The sequence below is a fragment of the Canis lupus genome, chromosome 27 (genome assembly GCF_003254725.2).
Source record: "Canis lupus dingo isolate Sandy chromosome 27, ASM325472v2, whole genome shotgun sequence".
NCBI classification, from domain to species: Eukaryota; Metazoa; Chordata; class Mammalia; order Carnivora; family Canidae; genus Canis; species Canis lupus.
In genome coordinates this window covers 32,136,529-32,156,752 of record NC_064269.1, presented here as the reverse complement: position 1 = coordinate 32,156,752, position 20,224 = coordinate 32,136,529, and the positions used below count along the sequence as shown (strand labels likewise).

The 20,224-nt window shown below is 36.2% G+C and overlaps 1 protein-coding gene across 1 annotated transcript in view; it reads right to left on the bottom strand.

Annotated features, from left to right (window-relative positions):
• The window catches only part of GUCY2C (guanylate cyclase 2C), a 74,414-nt gene that overhangs the window by 42,406 nt on the left and 11,784 nt on the right, over positions 1–20,224 (bottom strand). The window contains exons 5-11 of the mRNA XM_035707089.2: positions 18,953–19,168; positions 18,289–18,410; positions 16,561–16,657; positions 13,703–13,820; positions 11,837–11,972; positions 3,258–3,343; positions 1,556–1,667 (exon numbers count right to left, since the gene is read on the bottom strand). Of these exons, the coding sequence (XP_035562982.2) occupies positions 1,556–1,667; positions 3,258–3,343; positions 11,837–11,972; positions 13,703–13,820; positions 16,561–16,657; positions 18,289–18,410; positions 18,953–19,168 (887 nt within the window). The remainder of the gene's footprint in view (positions 1–1,555; positions 1,668–3,257; positions 3,344–11,836; positions 11,973–13,702; positions 13,821–16,560; positions 16,658–18,288; positions 18,411–18,952; positions 19,169–20,224) is intronic.

The following is a 20,224-nucleotide window of genomic DNA, read 5'->3' as shown; positions in this document are numbered from 1 at the left end:
TTTTTATTTTTTTTAAGATTTATTTATTTATTCATGAGAGACACACAGAAAGAGGCAGAGACATTAGACAGAGGGAGAAGCAGGCTCCTCACAGGGAGCCCGATATGGGATTCGATCCTGGGATCGGGGTCACACCCTGAGCCAAAGGCAGACGCTCAACCGCTAAGCCACCCAGGCGTCCCCCCACTTTTTTTTTTTAAAGATGGGATAATTTTTAAACCATATTTGACCTATGGAATGTAAGTGGACTGAAAGCATAGTAGGAGCTTTAATATAAGCAAGTACATCAAACCAGAACTTTTTAAGTCATATCAACCTCAGTTTTTGGTGATAGAAGTGCAAGGAAAGAAATATTTCTAGTTTATATTTTAATATTTAAAAATGGTAAATTAATACAGAGTCATTATGGAAAAAATTAAGAAAAAATATAAAATAGCAACAAAACAAAACCCCAATTAAACAAAAAAACCCACTAAAATAAAATTAATACGGAGTCATTATGGAAAAAATTAAGAAAAAATATAAAATAGCAACAAAACAAAACCCCAATTAAACAAAAAAACCCACTCCTACTATCATTACTCAGAGGCAGCTACCACTGTTAACATTTTAGCATATTTCTTTACAATCTATTTCTAATATTGTTTTACAAAGTTAGAATCTCATTAAATAAAAAAGCTGTTTATTTTCCTCTTAATTTACCTCATGAGTTTTCCTACATCATTTAAGATTCTTTGTAAATAATTATTTTAATTGGCTTATGATCCTCCATTTAGGGATTATATCATCATTTGCTAAATAATTTTATTAATGTCACTTCCACTTTTTTTGCATCTTTGGGCATAAATATTTGTTCAAATTTAAACTTTTTTCTCTAGATATAGATTAATAATGTGGAATAACTTACTATTCATTGTTGTAAGCCTTGGCTAAGCCAGATTGTCTTGAGACCTTGTTGCTCAGGAGATACTTGGCTGGCCCTGTCCAGTGATGGCCAATGCTATATGGTTGCATCAGAAGTTGCATGAGTGAAGGCCTGGTCATGTTAGGGCTTTCCATAACATGATAGGACTTCATTGTAAGTAGGTGAGTAGCCATCATATAACCCAAGTATGTATCCTATGAGGAAATGGAGGAGACTTTTGACTCACTAATAACTGATGGCTGATGGCATCTTGTGTTCCTTGCTGAAATATGCATATTTTGAATTTATTGCAATAAAATGGAATACATGGCATTAAGAATACATCTCTCTATGTTCATGTTGCCAATTGTCAAACCTAGTTTTCTATAGGATAGTTTTTCTCAGTGGTCAGGTAAGACACATATTAAAGATAGGTATAGCTAAATTAGAATAGAGGTATCTTCAGCATTTAATCAGAACTGTAATATCGTTCACTGGGCAGGGAAGTAAAGTCCACATTTTACAACCTGGCAAATTCAGGCAACAAACAAAACAAATGAAAACACAGGCTAATTGCATAAACCACAGAATGTACTTATCTTACCTGAAAAGCAACTTCAGGGAAACAAAATTCACTAAAGGACATCTTACCCTGGCCTGGAATATCATTAGGGAGTTTGTGGTTCATCCAGATGAATGTGGGTCTCTTATCCACTCTGGTAGTCTTATTTATATGGGTGTCATAGGTCAAGAGAACCTTGTACTGTGTCAGGGCATGAAAAAGAAGAAGGATGAAAAGAAAAAGACATTTTAGAATGACTTCTGATGAAATTGTCCTGCTCAATGACATTTGAATTTCATAGTAACAATTCTCAGTGAAACAAGGTAATATTTAGCAGCCAGGAGCTTGCTAGTTAGTCTCCATTTATTGGTTCACAGCCTGAAAGTAGACTTAAGCCCCAGGTGGGTCAATTATTTTTGTTTCTTTATGATCATACACTACTTTATGATCATACCAGTAACTCCTACCCAAATAGTGCATAGTACATTTTTCATACTGAGGAGCAATTATGAGGCTGATGTAGGATCTTACCACATATATTTGCTTCTCTCCAAGAGCACCATTCCAAGACCAATAATTTAGAGAGGAGTATAATTATCTTTGTAGTTACTATAATAATTTGAGCACTGATGAAACTTTTTAAAAGGTATTCCTATGAAAATTATGTGAAATATATCATTATATTAAAGGTTTATATAGTAACTGAAAACTGTGGAGTACTTTTCTGAGGTACTGTCTCCAAATTTCTGGTTTAACTTCCTCAATCTGAAATCCTTCCTCTAGATTTCCACATTTTCCATTACAGATATCTTTGAGAAAGTGAATCAATATATATACACTAAATACATGAGGCACCTGGGTAACTCAGTGATTGAGCATCTGCCCTTGGCTCAGGGTGTGATGCCCAGTCAGGGGATCAAGTCCCGCATCAGGCTCCCTGTGAGGAGCCTGCTTCTCTCTCTATGTTTCTGCCTTTCTCTGTGTCTCAAATAAATAAATAAATAAATAAATAAATAAATAAATAAATAAACAAACAAATAAAGTCTCTAAAAAATACACTGAATATATGGCTTAAAGATATCATAATAATCACTTGGGAAAATCATATGAAAAAATGAGTAACCTTTTCTCCTAGATTTCTAGTTATGTCAGGACACAAAATATTAAAGAAAAAAAACTTTCTATAGACCATTTGGTTGGCTATAACAGTGGCTTTTACAGTTTGTGATGGGCACAACTTTGGGTGACATAAAGACAGATGTTTTGTTTTTAAATTAAATGCTTATCAATCAACTTATATGCCATATAAGAAGCTAAGCACTGGAGGCATAGAGAATTAAGACCCACTCTCTTTAAAGAACCTCTGTAGGTAGGTAAGGAGAAAAGAGATATAGAATGTGAATAAAAGCATGAGACTATAGGACTGTTTATATGTGTCAGAAAGATTACACAATGATTTTCATGACCTCAGATTGAGAGAACAGGGAATGTTTCATTGAAATTTTTATCTGTGGAAATGAATAAATAATCCTTATGAGAGAACTGTCATTCTCTCATTGTTATCCCATCAATAGTCTGGTCTTTATATCAATGTATTCTGGGTGGGTATTTTATATATAGTCAAAAGAGTGTGGACATTCTAAATAAGGTATGGGTTAAAATGCTTAAATACAGTCCTAAGTAGGTCATAATTGTGTTTCTGAAATAGATAACTTGCCTATTTTGAAAACAACTTCTCTAATTCCTTTGCTATCACTTCACCCCAAGTTCCTGATAAGAAGTCAGACATACTTTATTGGTATCCACAGAAGTATACAGAAGCATCATAGTGTTGTCAATATCCCCACAGTCGTCCAAAGTCACAGGACCTGCATGCCCTAGGGCAAAATCAGAAAGAGTTGGAGGATATTTTTTACTTTTGATGAAAAAAACAGTTATGTGTTTACAGAGGGTACAAAATAGGTTAAAATTGATCTCTTTTACTGAAAAATTATCTCAATGAACTAATCAGAGAAAATACCCATTGGCTCTTGGCCTTGAAATCTCTGATGGATATTTTAAAGAGAGATGCTATTTAGTATTTAGTTAGAAGGGAAAATGTTTGCATTGCATTTAGGATGAAAATGTAATCACCAGTTGAGTCCTTTTAATTATCAGTGAAAAGTTTTTGCTAAGAATTTTACTAAACTAGTAAAAATTCCCCATTTACGGTGTGATTTCTAGGATTATCACATTATTAGATTCAAATATCCAGTTTTCAACAAATATCACAGAGCAGACAAAGAAACAGGTAAGTGTAGCCAAAGAAAAAATAGATAAATCAACAGAAACAATCCAGGAAAAATACCTAATGGTGCATCTAATAGACAAAGGCTTTAAAACAGTTGTCCTAAAGGTGCTCAAAGAACTAAAGGAAGAGATAGATAATGTCAGAAAAATGATATATGAACAAAATGGAAATATCAATAAAGAGAGAGAAAACCTAGAAAGGAAACCAAGAGGAAATTCTAGCACTGAAAAACACAATAGCTGAAATGTAAAATTCACTAGGAAGATTCAAAGGCAGATCTGAGCAGGCTGAAGAAAGAATCAGTGAACTTGAAGATAGGACAATGGAAATTATCAAGTCTGAGGAACAGAAAAAAAAATTGAAGTGGACGGAGCCTAAGGGACCTGTGTAACACCATAAGCAGACCACCATATGCATTGTGGAGGTCCCAGAAGAAGAATAAATAAGAAGAGAGAAAGCAGTAGAGAGAATATCTAAGGAAATAATGCCCAAAACTTCTCAAATTTGATGAAATACATGAATAAATATCCAAGAAGCTCAATAAACTCCAATAAAACAAATTCAAAGAGAGCCATACTGAGACACATTTTAATCAAACTGTCAAAACCAGACATTAAAAAGAATTAAATTTTGCCGTTTGCAATGACATGGACATAACTAAAAGATATTATGCTAAGAAAAATGAGTCAATCAGAGAAAGACAAATAACATATGATTTCAGTCATATGTAGAATTTAAGAAACAAAACAGATGAACACTGGGGAAGGGAAGGAAAAATAAAATGAGATGAAAATAGAAAAGGAGGCAAACCACAAGAGACTTTTGACGATAGGGAATGAACAGGGTTGCTGGGGGAGAATTGGATGGGGTTATGGGGGTAATTAGGTGATGGGCATTAAGGAGGGCACTTGAAAATAAAAGGAGGGCACTTGAAGTAATGAGCACTGGGTGTTGTATGCAACTGATGAATCACTGATTTCTACCTCTGAAACTAATAATACAATATATGTTAATTAAATTAAATTGGATTTTAAAAAAATTAAAAAAAAACAATTTTAAAAGCAAGAGAGAAGTGCTTTGTCACATGCAAGAGATACTCAATAAGATTTTTAGCAGACTTCTCATTAGAAGTTTTGGAGATCAAAAAAAAAAAGAAATTTTGGAGGTCTGAAGGCAGTGGAATGATATATTCAAAATGCCAAAAGAAAAACTTTCATCCAAGATTTCTTTATCCAATGAATCCTTCTGTCAAAAGTGAGGAGGAAAGTAAGACATTCCAAGATAAACAAAAGCTGAGAGAGTGTAACCACCTGAACTTGCACCACAAGAAATGCTTAAGGTAATCCTACAGGTTGAAATAAAAGGACACTGGACAACAACTTGAAGCCATATGAAGAAATAAAGATCTCAGGAAAGGCGAATATATGGGCAATTATAACATCTAGCATTAATATAAAAATGATGTATAATTCCACTTGTTTTCTACAGGATTTAAGAGATGAATGTGTTTTTAAAAATGGTCTAAAAACTAGCATTATTGTAACTGTGGTTTGTAACTCTACATTTTGCTTTTGACATAATTTAAGAGATTAATGCTTAAAACATCATTAGTTTGTGTTTTTGGACACACACGTATAAAGATGTATTGCCACATCAATGTCTGAAAGAGGTGGGTATGGATGTCTTAAAGGAGTAGAGTTTTTGGATATCAAAGTTAAACTAATGTGAAGTCAAATTAGAATGTAATAACCTTAGGGTTTTAACTATAATATCCATGGTAACTACAAAGAAAATAGTTAAAGAATATGAACAAAAAAATAAGACAGGAATTCAAATGTTTGACTACAAATAAACCAATTACACACAAAAGAAGATGAAACAAAATGAGACAAAAAGTGAGACAAAAAGCTATAAGGCAATAGAGAACAAACAGCAAAACGACAAAAGTAAATCTCCCCTGTCAGTAATTACTTTAAATATAACATAGATTAAATTCTCCAATAGAAGATAGAGATTAGGAGATTGCATTTTTTAAAAAAATGATTCTATATAATATCTATAAGAGACTCACTTTAGATTAAAAAACACAAATAGGTTGAACTATTCTATGCAGATGGGAACTTGAAAGACAGCAGGGTACATATACTAATACCAGACAAAATAGGCTTTATTTTTAAAAAAGCTTTATTTATTTGTGAGAGAGAGAAAGTGCACACACGTGCACAAGCCATAAGTGTGTGTGTGTGTGTGAGTCTTCAAGCAGATTCTCTGCTGATCATGGAGCTCAATGTGGGGCTCGATCTCACAATCCATGAGATCACAACCTGAACTAAGAAACAAGAGTTGGATGCTTAACCAATTGAACCACCCAGAAACCCCCAAAATAGACTTTAAATTAAAAAATTTTATAAGAGTCAAAGGACACTGCATATTAATGAAAGTTTCAACACAGCAAGAATATATAATAATTATCAACATTTATGCACCTAATAATAGACTACCAAAATATATGAAGCAAAAATTGACAGAATTGAACAGAGAAATGGACAGTTCTACAGTAATAGTTAAAATTTTCAATACTTTACTTTAAATAATGGATGAAATAATAAGATGGAAGATAAGTAAGTAAACAGAGGACTTGAACAATACACCAACTAGATCTAACAGACAAATACAGAACATTCTACCCAACAACAAAATACACATAAGACCTTTATTCTCAAGTGCACGTAAGACCTTTTCCAGGATATACCATATGTTAGCCACAGATTAAGTCTGAATAGATTTTAAAAAATAGATAATATACAAAATATCTTCTCTGACCATAACATGAAAATTAAATAACAGAAGTAAAACTGGAAAATTTACCAGTTTGTAGAAATTAAACAGCATACTCTTAAACAGCCAGAGGATCAAAGAAGAATCATAGAGAAATTGGTAAAAGCCTAGAGACAAATAAAAATGAAAACACAAGATACCAAAACTTATGGGACACAGCAAAAGCAGTGCTAAGAGGGAACTTTACAGAAGTGTTTACATTAAAAAATAAGAACAAATCCAAAACAAAAATCTAGGAACCAGAAGAAGAACAAACTAAACCTAAAGCTAGCAGAAGGAAGGAAATTATAAAGATTAGAGCAGAGGTAAATGAAATATAGAACTGAAAAACAACAGAAAAAAATCAATGAAACTGAAAGTTGGTTTTTCAAAAAAGAGCAACAAAATTGGCAAACTTTTAAGGAAGTGGACTAAGAAAAAAAAGTCTCAAATTACTAAAATAAAAAATGAAAGTGGAGATTTTATAATCAATTCTACAGAAATTTAAAAAATTATTAGGAGCATTTCCATACCAAAACAATTGGATAACCAAGATGAAATAGACAAGTTTCTAAAAACATAAGATTTGTTATGATTAAACCATGAAGAAATAGAAAATCTGAATAGACCTATAACTACTAGGGAGATTGAATCAGTAATCAAAAATCTCCTGACCAAAACACAAAGAAAATCTGGATCTGATGGCTTTATTGGTCAATTCTACAAATATTTCTTTTTAAAAAGATTTATTTATTTATTTTAGAGAGAGAGAGCATGATGGAAGAGGGAGGTGGGCAGAGGGAGAAAGAGAAACTTTCACAGATTCCATGCTGAGTGTGGAGCCTAACAAGAGGCTTGATCTAATCACCCTGAGATCACAATCTGAGCCAAAACCAAGAGTTGGATGCTCAACTGACTATGCTACCCAAGCTCCCATCTACAAACATTCCAAGAATATTTAATACCAATCCTTCTTAAACTTTTCAAAAAACCCGAGAAGGAGGAAACATTCCCTAATTCATTCTATATGGCCAGAATTACTCTGATACCAAAGCCAGAAAATGACTCTCAGAAAACTACACACTGATATGAAAGTCCTCAACAAAATGCTGGCAAACAGAATTTATCAGCATATTAAAAGAAGTATACACCATAACCAAGAGAGATTTATTCCTGGAATGCAAAGATAGTTCAACATATAAAAGCTGATAAATATAATATACCACATTAAAGAATGAAGGAAAAAATGCATGATCTTATCAATTTGATGAAGAGAAAGCCTTTTACAAAATTCAATATGCTTTTTTGATAAAACACAATGAACTAGGAAAAGAAGAAAACTACTTCGACACAATAAAATCTGTCTATGAGAAACCCATAGAAAACATCATACTTAATGGTGAAAGACTAAAAGCTTTCCTTCTAAGATCAGGAATAAAGCAAAGATGCCCATCCTTGTCACTTTTATTAGAAATAGTACTGGAATACCTAGGCAGAGCACCTAGGCAAGATAAAAATAAGAGGTATCCAGATTGGAAAGGAAGAAGTAAAAGTCACAGCTGGTATGATTTTACAATGTTGAAAATTCTCAAGATTCTGCCAAAAAACTGTTAGAACTTATAAGAGAGTTCAACAAAGTAGTGTGATACCAAGTCAACACTCAAATATCAGTTTTATTTCTATACAATAATAATGAACATTCAGAATAGGATACCACACTATGCCAGTGGCATTTACAAGTCTCCATTTATGGATTGAATAAGTCATAGGGGTAAAAAGTAGAGGAAATAGAGTCAATGTATAATCAAAGGTGTAGGGAGAAAAAAAGAAGAAGAAAAACAAACAAACAAACAAAAAAAAAAAACAAAGGTGTAGGGAATATAGTCAATGGTACTACAATAGGATTGTATGGTGACAGTTGGTAAGTATACTCACGGCAAGCACAGAATAAAATACAGACTTGTGGAATCACTCTGTTATATAGCTGAAACTGATAACATTGTGTGTCAACTATATTTCAATAAAAATACAATTCCATTTATGATAGCATCAGAAAGAATAAAATACTTAAGAATCGACTTAGCCAAGGTGAAAGACTTGTGCAGAAAAAACTATAAAACATTTCTGCAAGAAATTAGAGAAGATATAAATAAGTGGAAACCTCCCATGTTTATGTATTGGAAGACTTAATATCTTTAAGAAATCTGTATTACCCACACGGTCTATCTATTTAATGCAATTCCTGTCAAAATCTCAATGATTTTTTTTTGGCAGAAATAGGAAAAGTCATCTTGAAATTCAACTGAAATCTCAAAAAATCCTAAATAGCCAAGATAATCTTGAAAAAAGAAGAACAAAGCTGAAGGACTTACTTCTTAATTTCAAAACTTGGTACAAAGCTACAGTAATCAAAACAGTAACCAAAACATAAAGTCAGATATTTAAGCAAATGTAATAGAATAGGATGTCCAGAAATAAACCTGTACATATACAATCAAATGATTTTTCTAAAACTGACAAGACTATTCACTGGGGGAAAAGACAATCTTTAACAAATGGTACTGGAAAAATTGGATATCCACATAGCTCAAAATGCATCTATGACCTAAATGTAAGGCCTAAAATTATAAAACTATAGAAGAAAACACAGAGCAAAAGCTTCATGACATTTGATTTGGCAGTGAATTCTTGGATATGATATTAAAGGTACAGGCAACCAAAGAAAAAAATTAGGCAAATTGGGCTTCATGAAGATTTAAAAACTATGTGCATGAAGACATTACCAACAGAATAAAAAGGTAACATGGAAAATAGGAGAAATATTTGCAAATCATATATCTGATTAGGCATTAATAGCCAGACAACCATTTTGAGTTTATCTTTGTGTATGGTGCAAGAGAGTGGTCTAGTTTCATTCTTCTGCATGTGGATGTCCAATTTTCCCTGCACCATTTATTGAAGAGACTGTCTTTCTTCCAATGGATAGTCTTTCCTCCTTTATTGAATATTAGTTGACCATAAAGTTCAGGGTCCACTTCTGGGTTCTCTATTCTGTTCCATTGATCTATGTGTCTGTTTTTGTGCCAGTACCACACTGTCTTGATGACCACAGCTTTGTAGTACAACCTGAAATCTGGCATTGTGATGCCCCCAGAAATGGTTTTCTTTTTTAAAATTCCCCTGGCTATTCGGGGTCTTTTCTGATTCCACACAAATCTTAAAATAATTTGTTCTAACTCTCTGAAGAAAGTCCATGGTATTTTGATAGGGATTGCATTAAACGTGTATATTGCCCTGGGTAACATTGACATTTTCACAATATTAATTCTGCCAATCCATGAGCATGGAATATTTTTCCATCTCTTTGTGTCTTCCTCAATTTCTTTCAGAAGTGTTCTATAGTTTTGAGGGTATAGATCCTTTACATCTTTGGTTAGGTTTATTCCTAGCAAAGATAAACTCAAAATGGATGAAAGATCTAAATGTGAGACAAGATTCCATCAAAATCCTAGAGAAGAACACAGGCAACACCCTTTTTGAACTCGGCCACAGTAACTTCTTGCAAGATACATCCACGAAGGCAAAAGAAACAAAAGCAAAAATGAACTATTGGGACTTCATCAAGATAAGAAGCTTTTGCACAGCAAAGGATACAGTCAACAAAACTCAAAGACAACCTACAGAATGGGAGAAGAGATTTGCAAATGACGTATCAGATAACGGGCTAGTTTCCAAGATCTATAAAGAACTTCTTAAACTCAACAGCAAAGAAACGAACAATCCAATCATGAAATGGGCAAAAGACATGAAGAGAAATCTCACAGAGGAAGACATAGACATGGCCAACATGCATATGAGAAAATGCTCTGCATCACTTGCCATCAGGGAAATACAAATCAAAACCACAATGAGATACCACCTCACACCGGTGAGAATGGGGCAAATTAACAAGGCAGGAAACAACAAATGTTGGAGGGGATGCGGAGAAAAGGGAACCCTCATACACTGTTGGTGGGAATGTGAACTGGTGCAGCCACTCTGGAAAACTGTGTGGAGGTTCCTCAAAGAGTTAAAAATAGACCTGCCCTACGACCCAGCAATTGCACTATTGGGGATTTACCCCAAAGATACAGATGCAGTGAAACGCCGGGACACCTGCACCCCAATGTTTATAGCAGCAATGGCCACGATAGCCAAACTGTGGAAGGAGCCTCGGTGTCCAACGAAAGATGAATGGATAAAGAAGATGTGGTTTATGTATACAATGGAATATTACTCAGCTATTAGAAATGACAAATACCCACCATTTGCTTCAACGTGGATGGAACTGGAGGGTATTATGCTGAGTGAAGTAAGTCAGTCGGAGAAGGACAAACATTATATGTTCTCATTCATTTGGGGAATATAAATAATAGTGAAAGGGAATATAAGGGAAGGGAGAAGAAATGTGTGGGAAATATCAGAAAGGGAGACAGAACGTAAAGACTGCTAACTCTGGGAAACGAACTAGGGGTGGTAGAAGGGGAGGAGGGCGGGGGGTGGGAGTGAATGGGTGACGGGCACTGGGGGTTATTCTGTATGTTAGTAAATTGAACACCAATAAAAAATTAAAAAAAAATAGCCAGACAAGAAAACCAAACAGTTTGAAAAGGGGCAAGGGACTGAAGAGATATTCTCTAAAGAACATATACCAATGCCTATAAATACATGAAAAGATGCTTCATATTGCTAATCATTAGGGAAATGTAAATCAAAATTACAATAAGATACCAAACTTCCCAGTCAGGAATATGTATTGGGAACTTTGGGATGATATTGTTATGAGAGGTTTGGTTGTGTGAGAGGTAACACAGGGTCCCAGGTCCCTAAAGGATAGGATGGAGATATGGAAGTACCAAAATCAAATGGCAGAGAGTTCTCTTCTTGCTAGTCTCCAAGCACAGTCAGGACATCACTGCCCAAAACACCCTGTGATGAGCTTGTTCATAAGTACAAAGCCCAAGCCATATGCGCTTTCTTTGGTATCAAAAGATTCTGAAATCCTAAAGCATAAACTAGGATACTGATATTGATAATAGTAACCCCCAAACTTAGGCAATAGCATTTGCCTTCAAATAAGTTCAAAGATAACTAGCTGTTCATCTATCTATTGCCAAACCCCCTCTTTGTTTCCCAAAGTCTATCCGCGAAGCCTGAATTTCTTCAGCTTTCTGTAGAAAGTGTTAAGTTTTGTTGCTGTTGTTTGCTCCTAGGAAACCAGTACCTTCAAAAGTGAGGTTCCTGAAGCCCTGAGCAAATTTGGGGGTGGTAATAGCTTCTCCGTTTTCAAGAAATGTCTTCAGCATGTGTCCAAAGAGCAAGACTCCATTCAAGTAGGCAAGAGCAAAGTTATTCTTTGCCTGAATGAGAAAGAAAAACTTTAAAATGAATTCCCACAAAGCGATTCTGGTTTTGAGTCTGGAGCAAAACATTCTTGGGGTCAGCAGAGTAGCTGGAAAGGTAAAGGGATAGTAAGGAGAAGTATGGGTTTTTTTTTTTAAATTTTATTTATTCATGAGAGACACAGAGAGAGAGAGGCAGAGACACAGGCAGAGGGAGGGGCAGGCTCCATGCAGGGAGCCCGATGTGGGACTCCAGGATCACACCCTGGGCTGAAGGCAGGCACTAAACCTCTAAATCACCCAGGGATCCCCCTAGGGATGGTATTAAAGAAGCCCTTTGGAAAATACGTCCTTGAGCCAGGGGTCTTTTATTAACCTGGTATCAAAATTCTGCCTTTCCTTCGGAATCAATAAACCTGGAACACTGCCTTTAGGAAAGGAACTAAAAGCAATTATACCTTCTTCTCAGGATGGCAAAATCTATCATTTCAACTAGGAAGAACAGCATGCAGCATTTTCACAATTCTTGGGTGCTTTTATATAGAAAAAGATGTTGCTTATAGTTTAATGTGTTCACAAAGAATAAAAGAGAACAACAGTAAAAATACTCTCTGCCCCTCAGCACCCTGAATGGTCCAGGGACAGATTTGATTGGGTGGTACAATTAAACTTGCTTTGAAGACAGTTTTCGACAGTTGCATGGTGGTCTTCACAGAGTTGGGATTGTATTAAAAGTCTTATGCCCCCTGAGACCAAGTAAATTCTGTCAACTTGGGCATTTTGTACTTCCTACCTGTGAAGAGTCATACTTCTGCCAAAGCCTAGAAGCTGTGTAAATGATATCTGAATATTACACCCAGAAGTATATTTGCTAGAAATATATATAAAAAGAAAATGCCTCTCATTGGCTTCAGTGTCTTTTGGAGGGTTTAGAACTGCTAACCTAGGAAAAAACTGTGATACTTCCCAAGGCACCCAACTTCCCTTATAGCTCTTTGGATCTGGCAGGGGGCTTGCCATCCCAAGTTTGTTCAGGGTCCTCAGTACTGCTCTTTTCCTCCTCTTCCCAGGAGGGAACTGCTCTCAACTAACTCTGAGGACAGAATACATCTGATGAATTTAGTCACAGTAAGGTGCGGGACTGACAAGGCCCAATGTGCTATAGAGTCGGGGGCCCCTGCATTATAACAAGGTGGCCATGATGTAATGTCCAATTATAGGTTCTTTTTTTCTGGGATAAATGCTAAACTAGATGAGATGCTGGGTAAGAGGAATAAAGCAGGACTCTCTTAGACAAATTTAAACAATGGTCAACTTAATTATAATAGAAGACAATATCTTAACCTAGAAATCTATATCTCTAAAGGTAGAATTTTGATATCAGTGACAGCAGAAAGTTGCTTTAGGATGTAGGAAACTCCACTTTTTTTTTTTTTACATTGTTTAGTTTCAACTTCCCCAAATTAGCAGGGCTTCTTCCTATCTTCCCACATTGTCACCTCCATTCCAGTGTAAGAGTGTGCATTGTTGTGTTGGTGTAGAGCCCAGCAGAGTGACCTCTAGTACGAGTTTAAGTATCAGTAATCTTCCTATTGCACAGAGTTTATCTCAGTTTACATTTGTTAAGTGAATGGGAGTAAAACAAACAAACAAACAAAAAACAATTGCTACTTGAGAATTTGGGTCTTGCATAGGACGATAATATCTTACCCTTGATAAAGGAAAGAGAACATACTCATGAAACTAACCTGTGGTGTGCCTTTGGAGAAAGAGCTGTTGGAGATGGAATACTCAGGAGGCAAGGTGAGGACAAGGACATTTTTCATATAGTCAGGGGCTGTGACATTGTCCACGAAGTAGTCGTTACTGTAATAAAAACCACAAGTTCCTAGTGAAATTAGGTTCTTCTAAAAATCATATGGAGCTTCTACAAATCCCACAAGCTACAATGCCAGCCTTGAAATAGTTATAAACATTTTTTTCCAAAACCTGTAAAACTTTCTACTTTCCCAGATAGGTTTATTGTCTTCTAATATGCTAAGTTGAGTAAGAGGGCTGTGGTTTACACCCACAAGTGGACAGGAAGATCAAAACACAGATACGTCTTTGAGGAAGGTTTTTTTTTTTTTAAAGACTTTATTATCTCTTTTTGAGGGGGGGAGGGAGGGCGAGCACAAGCTGGGGGAGGGGGCCGAGGGAGAGGGAGAAGTAAGCTCCCCTGCTGAGCAGAAAGCCTGATGATGCAAGGCTCAATCCCAGAACTCTGGGATCATGACTTGAACCAAAGGCAGATGCTTAACTGACAGAGCCACCTAGGTGCCCTAAGAGGGAGGTTTTTTTTTTTTGTTTTTTGTTTTTTGTTTTTTTTTGCAGCTGGACATGTGAGCTAGTGCTCGCTTTCAGGGCTTACTGATCTTTGGTTTATATATGGAAACTTTCTTTTCTTTAGGTGTTCATAATAGTTTAGATATATTGGGATAGGATACAGAGGAATTTGATAAATTAAATTTATGGCGAAACATAAGTATGAAGAGACTAAACATTTTCTCTAACACTGTAAGCTCCTTGACTTTAGTGTATTGATCTCATATCCTCAACTCCTCGGGGATAGTAGGTCTATTTTAAATCTTCAAAACTGTCTAAGGTTGTGCTGCAAATCATATAGTTTCCAAGCTTCCAGATCATTTGAGTGTTTTAATATGCAAAGAATCTAACATGTTTGAACTGTTATAACTAGGTTAGCTATAATTTACTATTCAAACAGTAGGTGAACACATCTATGCACCGAGGACTAGACTGAGTATTTTGCTTATAGTATCATACCTAATCCTAAAAGTACTCCTATGAAGTAGGCATCTTTATTCTCATTTTACAAAAGAGAAGTTTTAATTTCAAGATTCTAAGTAATATCCAAAAGTCAAATAAACCAGAAGTGTCAGAATTACAATTTGAAAGCCACTTAGTATCAGCTTTCAAATAAATCTCATGATCTTCCCACAACATGGCCAGGTGTCCTTTGAGTACAGTGACAAAGGAATGCCAACACTTTGGCAGGTGGTTGAGGATTTGCTAAAAGTAAGATTACACCAACCTGGCTACATTGAGGACTCCTTCCAGAGGGCAAAGCAACTATTGAAAGTGGCTGTCAATGTGGTTGTAGGAAGGAACTATTGATAGCTTTGTCTTCTTTCCTGTATTTTGAAGCTAAAAGGCTATTGATTGATTGGATTACCTTAACGAACAACTAGTAGTCAAATAGACCTGCAGTTCCTATGTTTCATTCCTCTTAACACTATGACAAGTACGTATAGTATGGGTGAAGTGACTAGGTAAATATGGGAAATATGTAGTACATTAACAGTATCCAGTCTGAGTAGAGACTGGTATAATGATTAATGATGCAATCAGATAAGTGAGGTCATATGATCTAGCCAATGGGGCAAGGGGCACAGGTGCACCAGTGACACTTTCTATAAGTTCAATCTGACTCAAATACCATCTTGACACAGTTTGTAGGGTCTCCAATCATATTAGAAGATGAGTGGTAAAATATAACACTGTATGTTAATTACATTCCAATTTTTTAAAAAAGATTTTATTTATTTACTCATGAGAGACACAGAAATAGAGAGAGGCAGAGACACAGACAGAGGAGAAGCAGGCTCCATGCAGGGAGCCCGATGTGGGACTCGAGCCCAGGACTCCAGGATCATGCCCCAGGCGGAAGGCAGGCACAAAACCGCTGAGCCACCCAGGGATCCCCGAGGAATGCAGCCCTGGAATTACCTTTATTTTATTTTATGATTTTATTTATTTATTCATGAGAGACACAGAGAACAAGAGAGGCAGAGACACAGGCAGAGGGAGAAGCAGGCTCCATGCAGGGAGACTGACGTGGGGCTCGATCCTGGGTCTCCAGGATCATGCCCTGGGCTGAAGGCAGTGCTAAACCACTGAGCCAACCGGGCTGCCCTTAAAAAATTAAAAATAAATATTGAAATATAAGGAAAGGAAGGATGGAAGGAAGGAAGATGGTTTGTATTCTCCAGAATTTTCTCTCTCTAGTTCTAGAGAATTACAGAGGATAAAATCACTACTGTGACTGGATCACAGAAGTCAGAAAAGCAAACTCATGTAACTGAAACTTTCTTCTTTACCAAAGGTGGCAAAGGAAAAATAATCTAGGATCAAAGGCCATTAGCAATAGAAGGCACAGATAAGGCCCACGTTCTCAAAAATAATGTTTTTGGGTTATTGGTTGATTTACCACTGCCTGGAAAAATATCTTAAAATCAGGCTGGAGACGAGGATCTCTGTAGATGAGTAGACATATGGGGTTAATGGGTCATAAATCTTCTGTTTTAGACATGATAATGACGTCAAAGATATGCATGTCTGCTAAGGCCACAGTTAATTAAATGAAAATGAGGGCATGATGAAAGAATAAAACATTCATTAAAATATTATTATATTTTAATGACTGAACCCCATTCAAGTCTTTGCAAAGCAAGAGAAAAGAGAATGCATCTTTTGGAAATCCTGGGAATCTTTCCTTTCTGAAAAGAGAAGAGTTCTTTCCAATATTACTTTCCAATATTATACCTACTTGAATAGATCCACTAGAATAATCACAATGTCTTCAGCCACTGCCCGGTCTCCCTTGAGGGAGTTGATGGTGCTTGGTGTACCACACGTAACAATCACTGGAGGAGAGAGGGTAAGATAAGGACGGAAATACACAACAGTCTATATACAAACAGTAGGTCCATGATACATTTATGTTTTAAGATTAGCACCAATTCATCAATTACTGTCTTTTGCTTTTTTTGTTTGTTTGTTTGTTCGTTCGTTACAGGTGTAGTGTCAGAGTAAAATTGTATGAGATTTTAAAATCCTCTGGTCCATTCCCTTAATTTCATTGATTTAAGGAGACTGGAAGCCAAGATATCAAAAGGTTAAAAAACAAGTAGATGGCAGAGTTCTTATTTTCAACTTTATGAATCAATTCAGTGTTTATTCTCTTTTACCAGATTGGAGTAGTTATGAAAACTGTTTTCATTGATAAGTGATCTGCACCTCACCAATTGTAAAGTGGTTGAAAAAGATACAGTCAAGGAAATCTGAGAATTTATGTAGTGCTCCTAAGCAACTTCCCTTGAGCTTTGTTTGTAGCTTTTTTTTTTAAAGATTTTATTTATGTATTCATGAGAGAGAGAGAGAGAGAGAGAGAGAGAGAGAGGCAGAGACACAGGCAGAAGAAGAAGCAGGCTCCATGCAGGGAGCCCGATGTGGGACTTGATCCTGGGACTCAGGATCACGCCCTGGGCCAAAGGCAGGCACTGAGCCACCCAGGGATCCCCTGTTTATAGCTTTTTAACTCAGAATTCAGTCTTAGGGATTTCAGTGGCAGAGTCCAATGTCATTCTGTGAGCTTTACTCCTCTTTGCCACCAGATTTCCCAAATGCATGACTATGAGAAAGTGGAGCTGGGGGGACATTTCATTGCATCTTTTTATATACTATTTGTTCAATTGAATTGTAAACACCTTAGGGACATGAATACTTCTTTTAAGGGATATTTATACTCCCCCCCCCCCCCCACATCTTGGCAATGTTTCGTACGTGGAAGTTTCTTAGTATGACAAATGCTTAATAATGCCAGCAGGTGATGATTTGAGTGATACTAGGAATTCCTAGTGAGCAAGCATCTTCCCTTTGTAGGAAAGGTCCACAAGTTATTCCTTTGCTCCTGATATATCTTATTTGTAAAGAGAACTATTGGAAAATGAAACGAATCGCGTCATAACTTAGCAAGGATGATTTTATCCCATACTTGACCTGTTAGCTGAGAGATCACTGGTCATGTGAGATACGGGGACAGATGAAAGTGAGATGGTCTGCTAACCTTGTAATTTTAATTGAAGTCAGATATCAGTAAATAGATCCTCTTGGTCATCACAGGCCCAGGGTTCAGAATGTGTGAAGATTAGTCATAAATCCAATAATAGATGCACTGAGATCAACTTAAAAAGCAGTTTATCAATGGTGAGTCATATCATTTTGGTTTATAAAAGCTAGGTTTTCGTCATTACTTTTATGATGTTTAATGTGTTTATTCAACACTATCTTTCTCCTTTCTCTGATAGGATAGAGTTTTAATCAATAAGAGGAATAATATGATGGAGTTGCATGCAACTCTGCATCTCCGCGAGTGAACAAGATATATGGAGGTAATGAGGATAGCTTTGTGGTAATAGATCTGTCAAAACAACTCATAAAAATGTGGTAGTTGTAAGGAAGAAATTGACAAAAAATTATTTCCATGTCTTCTTACCATTGCTTTTCCTATTCTGGTTCATTAAGATATCCTGAAATTGGTCATCTCGCCTCAACATTTCCTTGAAGCTAAGTTCCTGAGAAAAATAGGAGACTCCAGCCTCCAGAGCATTGAGGTACCTAAAGAAGATAAAAGAGAAACTCTAAGAAACCAGCTTAGTTTCTTCATGGCCTTCCATATTGTTTGCTCATTGCTTACAGATCTGTCTTGGAACTTGTTCATCTAAGATTCATTTCCACTATCAACACAACAGATGGTTCACACCATGGTATCAATAGTCTGGATGGTGGATATCTAGTTTAGTAAAAGTATAGAAGTTTTAGGGAATCTTCGTGTATATAAACAAATGGTAGACATTTGTCAGGTACCTTATAATGGTTTCCTGCTATTAGCAGAAGGAAGGCTGCTCTGTCTATAAACTTCATTATCACAGATAAGTTGAAACCTTTGAGTCTATAGTACAAAAACTCAGAGTTGACAGGAATATTTTATTTACTGGGTGAAATGGAGTATTGTGCTTTCTAAGTTCACCCCAAAGTTTCTAGGAAGAGGTCTTAGGGTTGATTCTTGCATTTCCCTAAATGTGGTACCATTACTCTTTTGCATACTTGGGTGGAGAGTTCATGGCCAGTGCTAGAAGCATATAAGTGGTCCTGCTTACCAGAAACAGTCCTCAGACTCTGTGCTATTCTTGAAAACATATGCAGTTTTCCAGGAATAATCTTTGAATGGCAAATTATTGGCCTTCCAAAAGTCAACCAAGAAGTACATCAGCTTCCTAGCTGGAGACATCAGCCTGGTTAAAGTCTCTTTGTAGTCACATGACAATCCAAAACTCCCAGCTGAAATCATGGGATAGTTCAAGTCTGTGTCAAGGCTAACCATAAGATGAGAAAGAAACCAATGTCAGGATTAACTTAAGTAGAACAAATATGATTCCTCTTTAACCTGTTTCCGCCTGTGGTTGGTTATAAATGGTAAGAATGAAATAGGGTCCTTCAAGTGGGTTTCTAACTTAAATAGGTGTCCCTCCCACACAGGGAAATTTTAGAACAACATTTATTGAGCATATGTTAAGCTTTAAGATACTCTGGGTATTTTCATGTTTATGTGGTGGTGTGGTTCCTTTGATTTATCCTAAAATGAATTGTCATAACATGTAGGCTGGGACATATGCCTTTGGGGGAGTAGGGCTAAGAGAATAGACGATGGCCCCCACAACTACCATAGATGTCAGGGAGCCTGAAAGATATCCTCCATACTTTTCCATCTTTGCATTGCCTTACTTCTGGCTCTTCTACGGATTACTTTAAGATACACATCACCTGATAATTTTACAGTTTTCCTTCCCCGTTTAACACATGAATCTTCTTGTGGTTCCTGAAACATGTCAACTTTCTTCTCTATTAGGGCCTGGACATAAGCCAGAAATGCTGTTCCCCTTGCCTCTTTGCCTGGCTGAATCTTACTGATCCATTGAGTCCTGAATTAAATATCTCTTTATCCTTCAGAACTTTTCCTTGATTCCTGAAGTGGGCATGTGTTTCCTATCTGTCTTTTCCACAAGACTGCAATCTCCATGAAGACAGAGGTCGTATTTGGCTTGTTCACCTCCGTATCTCCAGTCCTTGGAGTCATATGAAGACTTTTCATGTGCACTTGGTAAAGGAAGCAAAGCAACACATCCCTTCCATCTTGAGTACTGCACTGAAGGGTTTCACTAGGTGTTCTGCTTGCATCTCAGACTCCCTGTGTCCATGGTCAAATTTATTTTTTATTTTTTTCTCAAAACTGCTCCTATCCTTATTACCCTATTTATTTTAGTTATTTTTTTTGACTACTTTCCATCCCTCACTCCAACAGTTATCAAATGTTATTGATTCTACCCTTAAGTATCTTTAAAGGCTATCCCTCCTTTCCATGTCAACTGTTT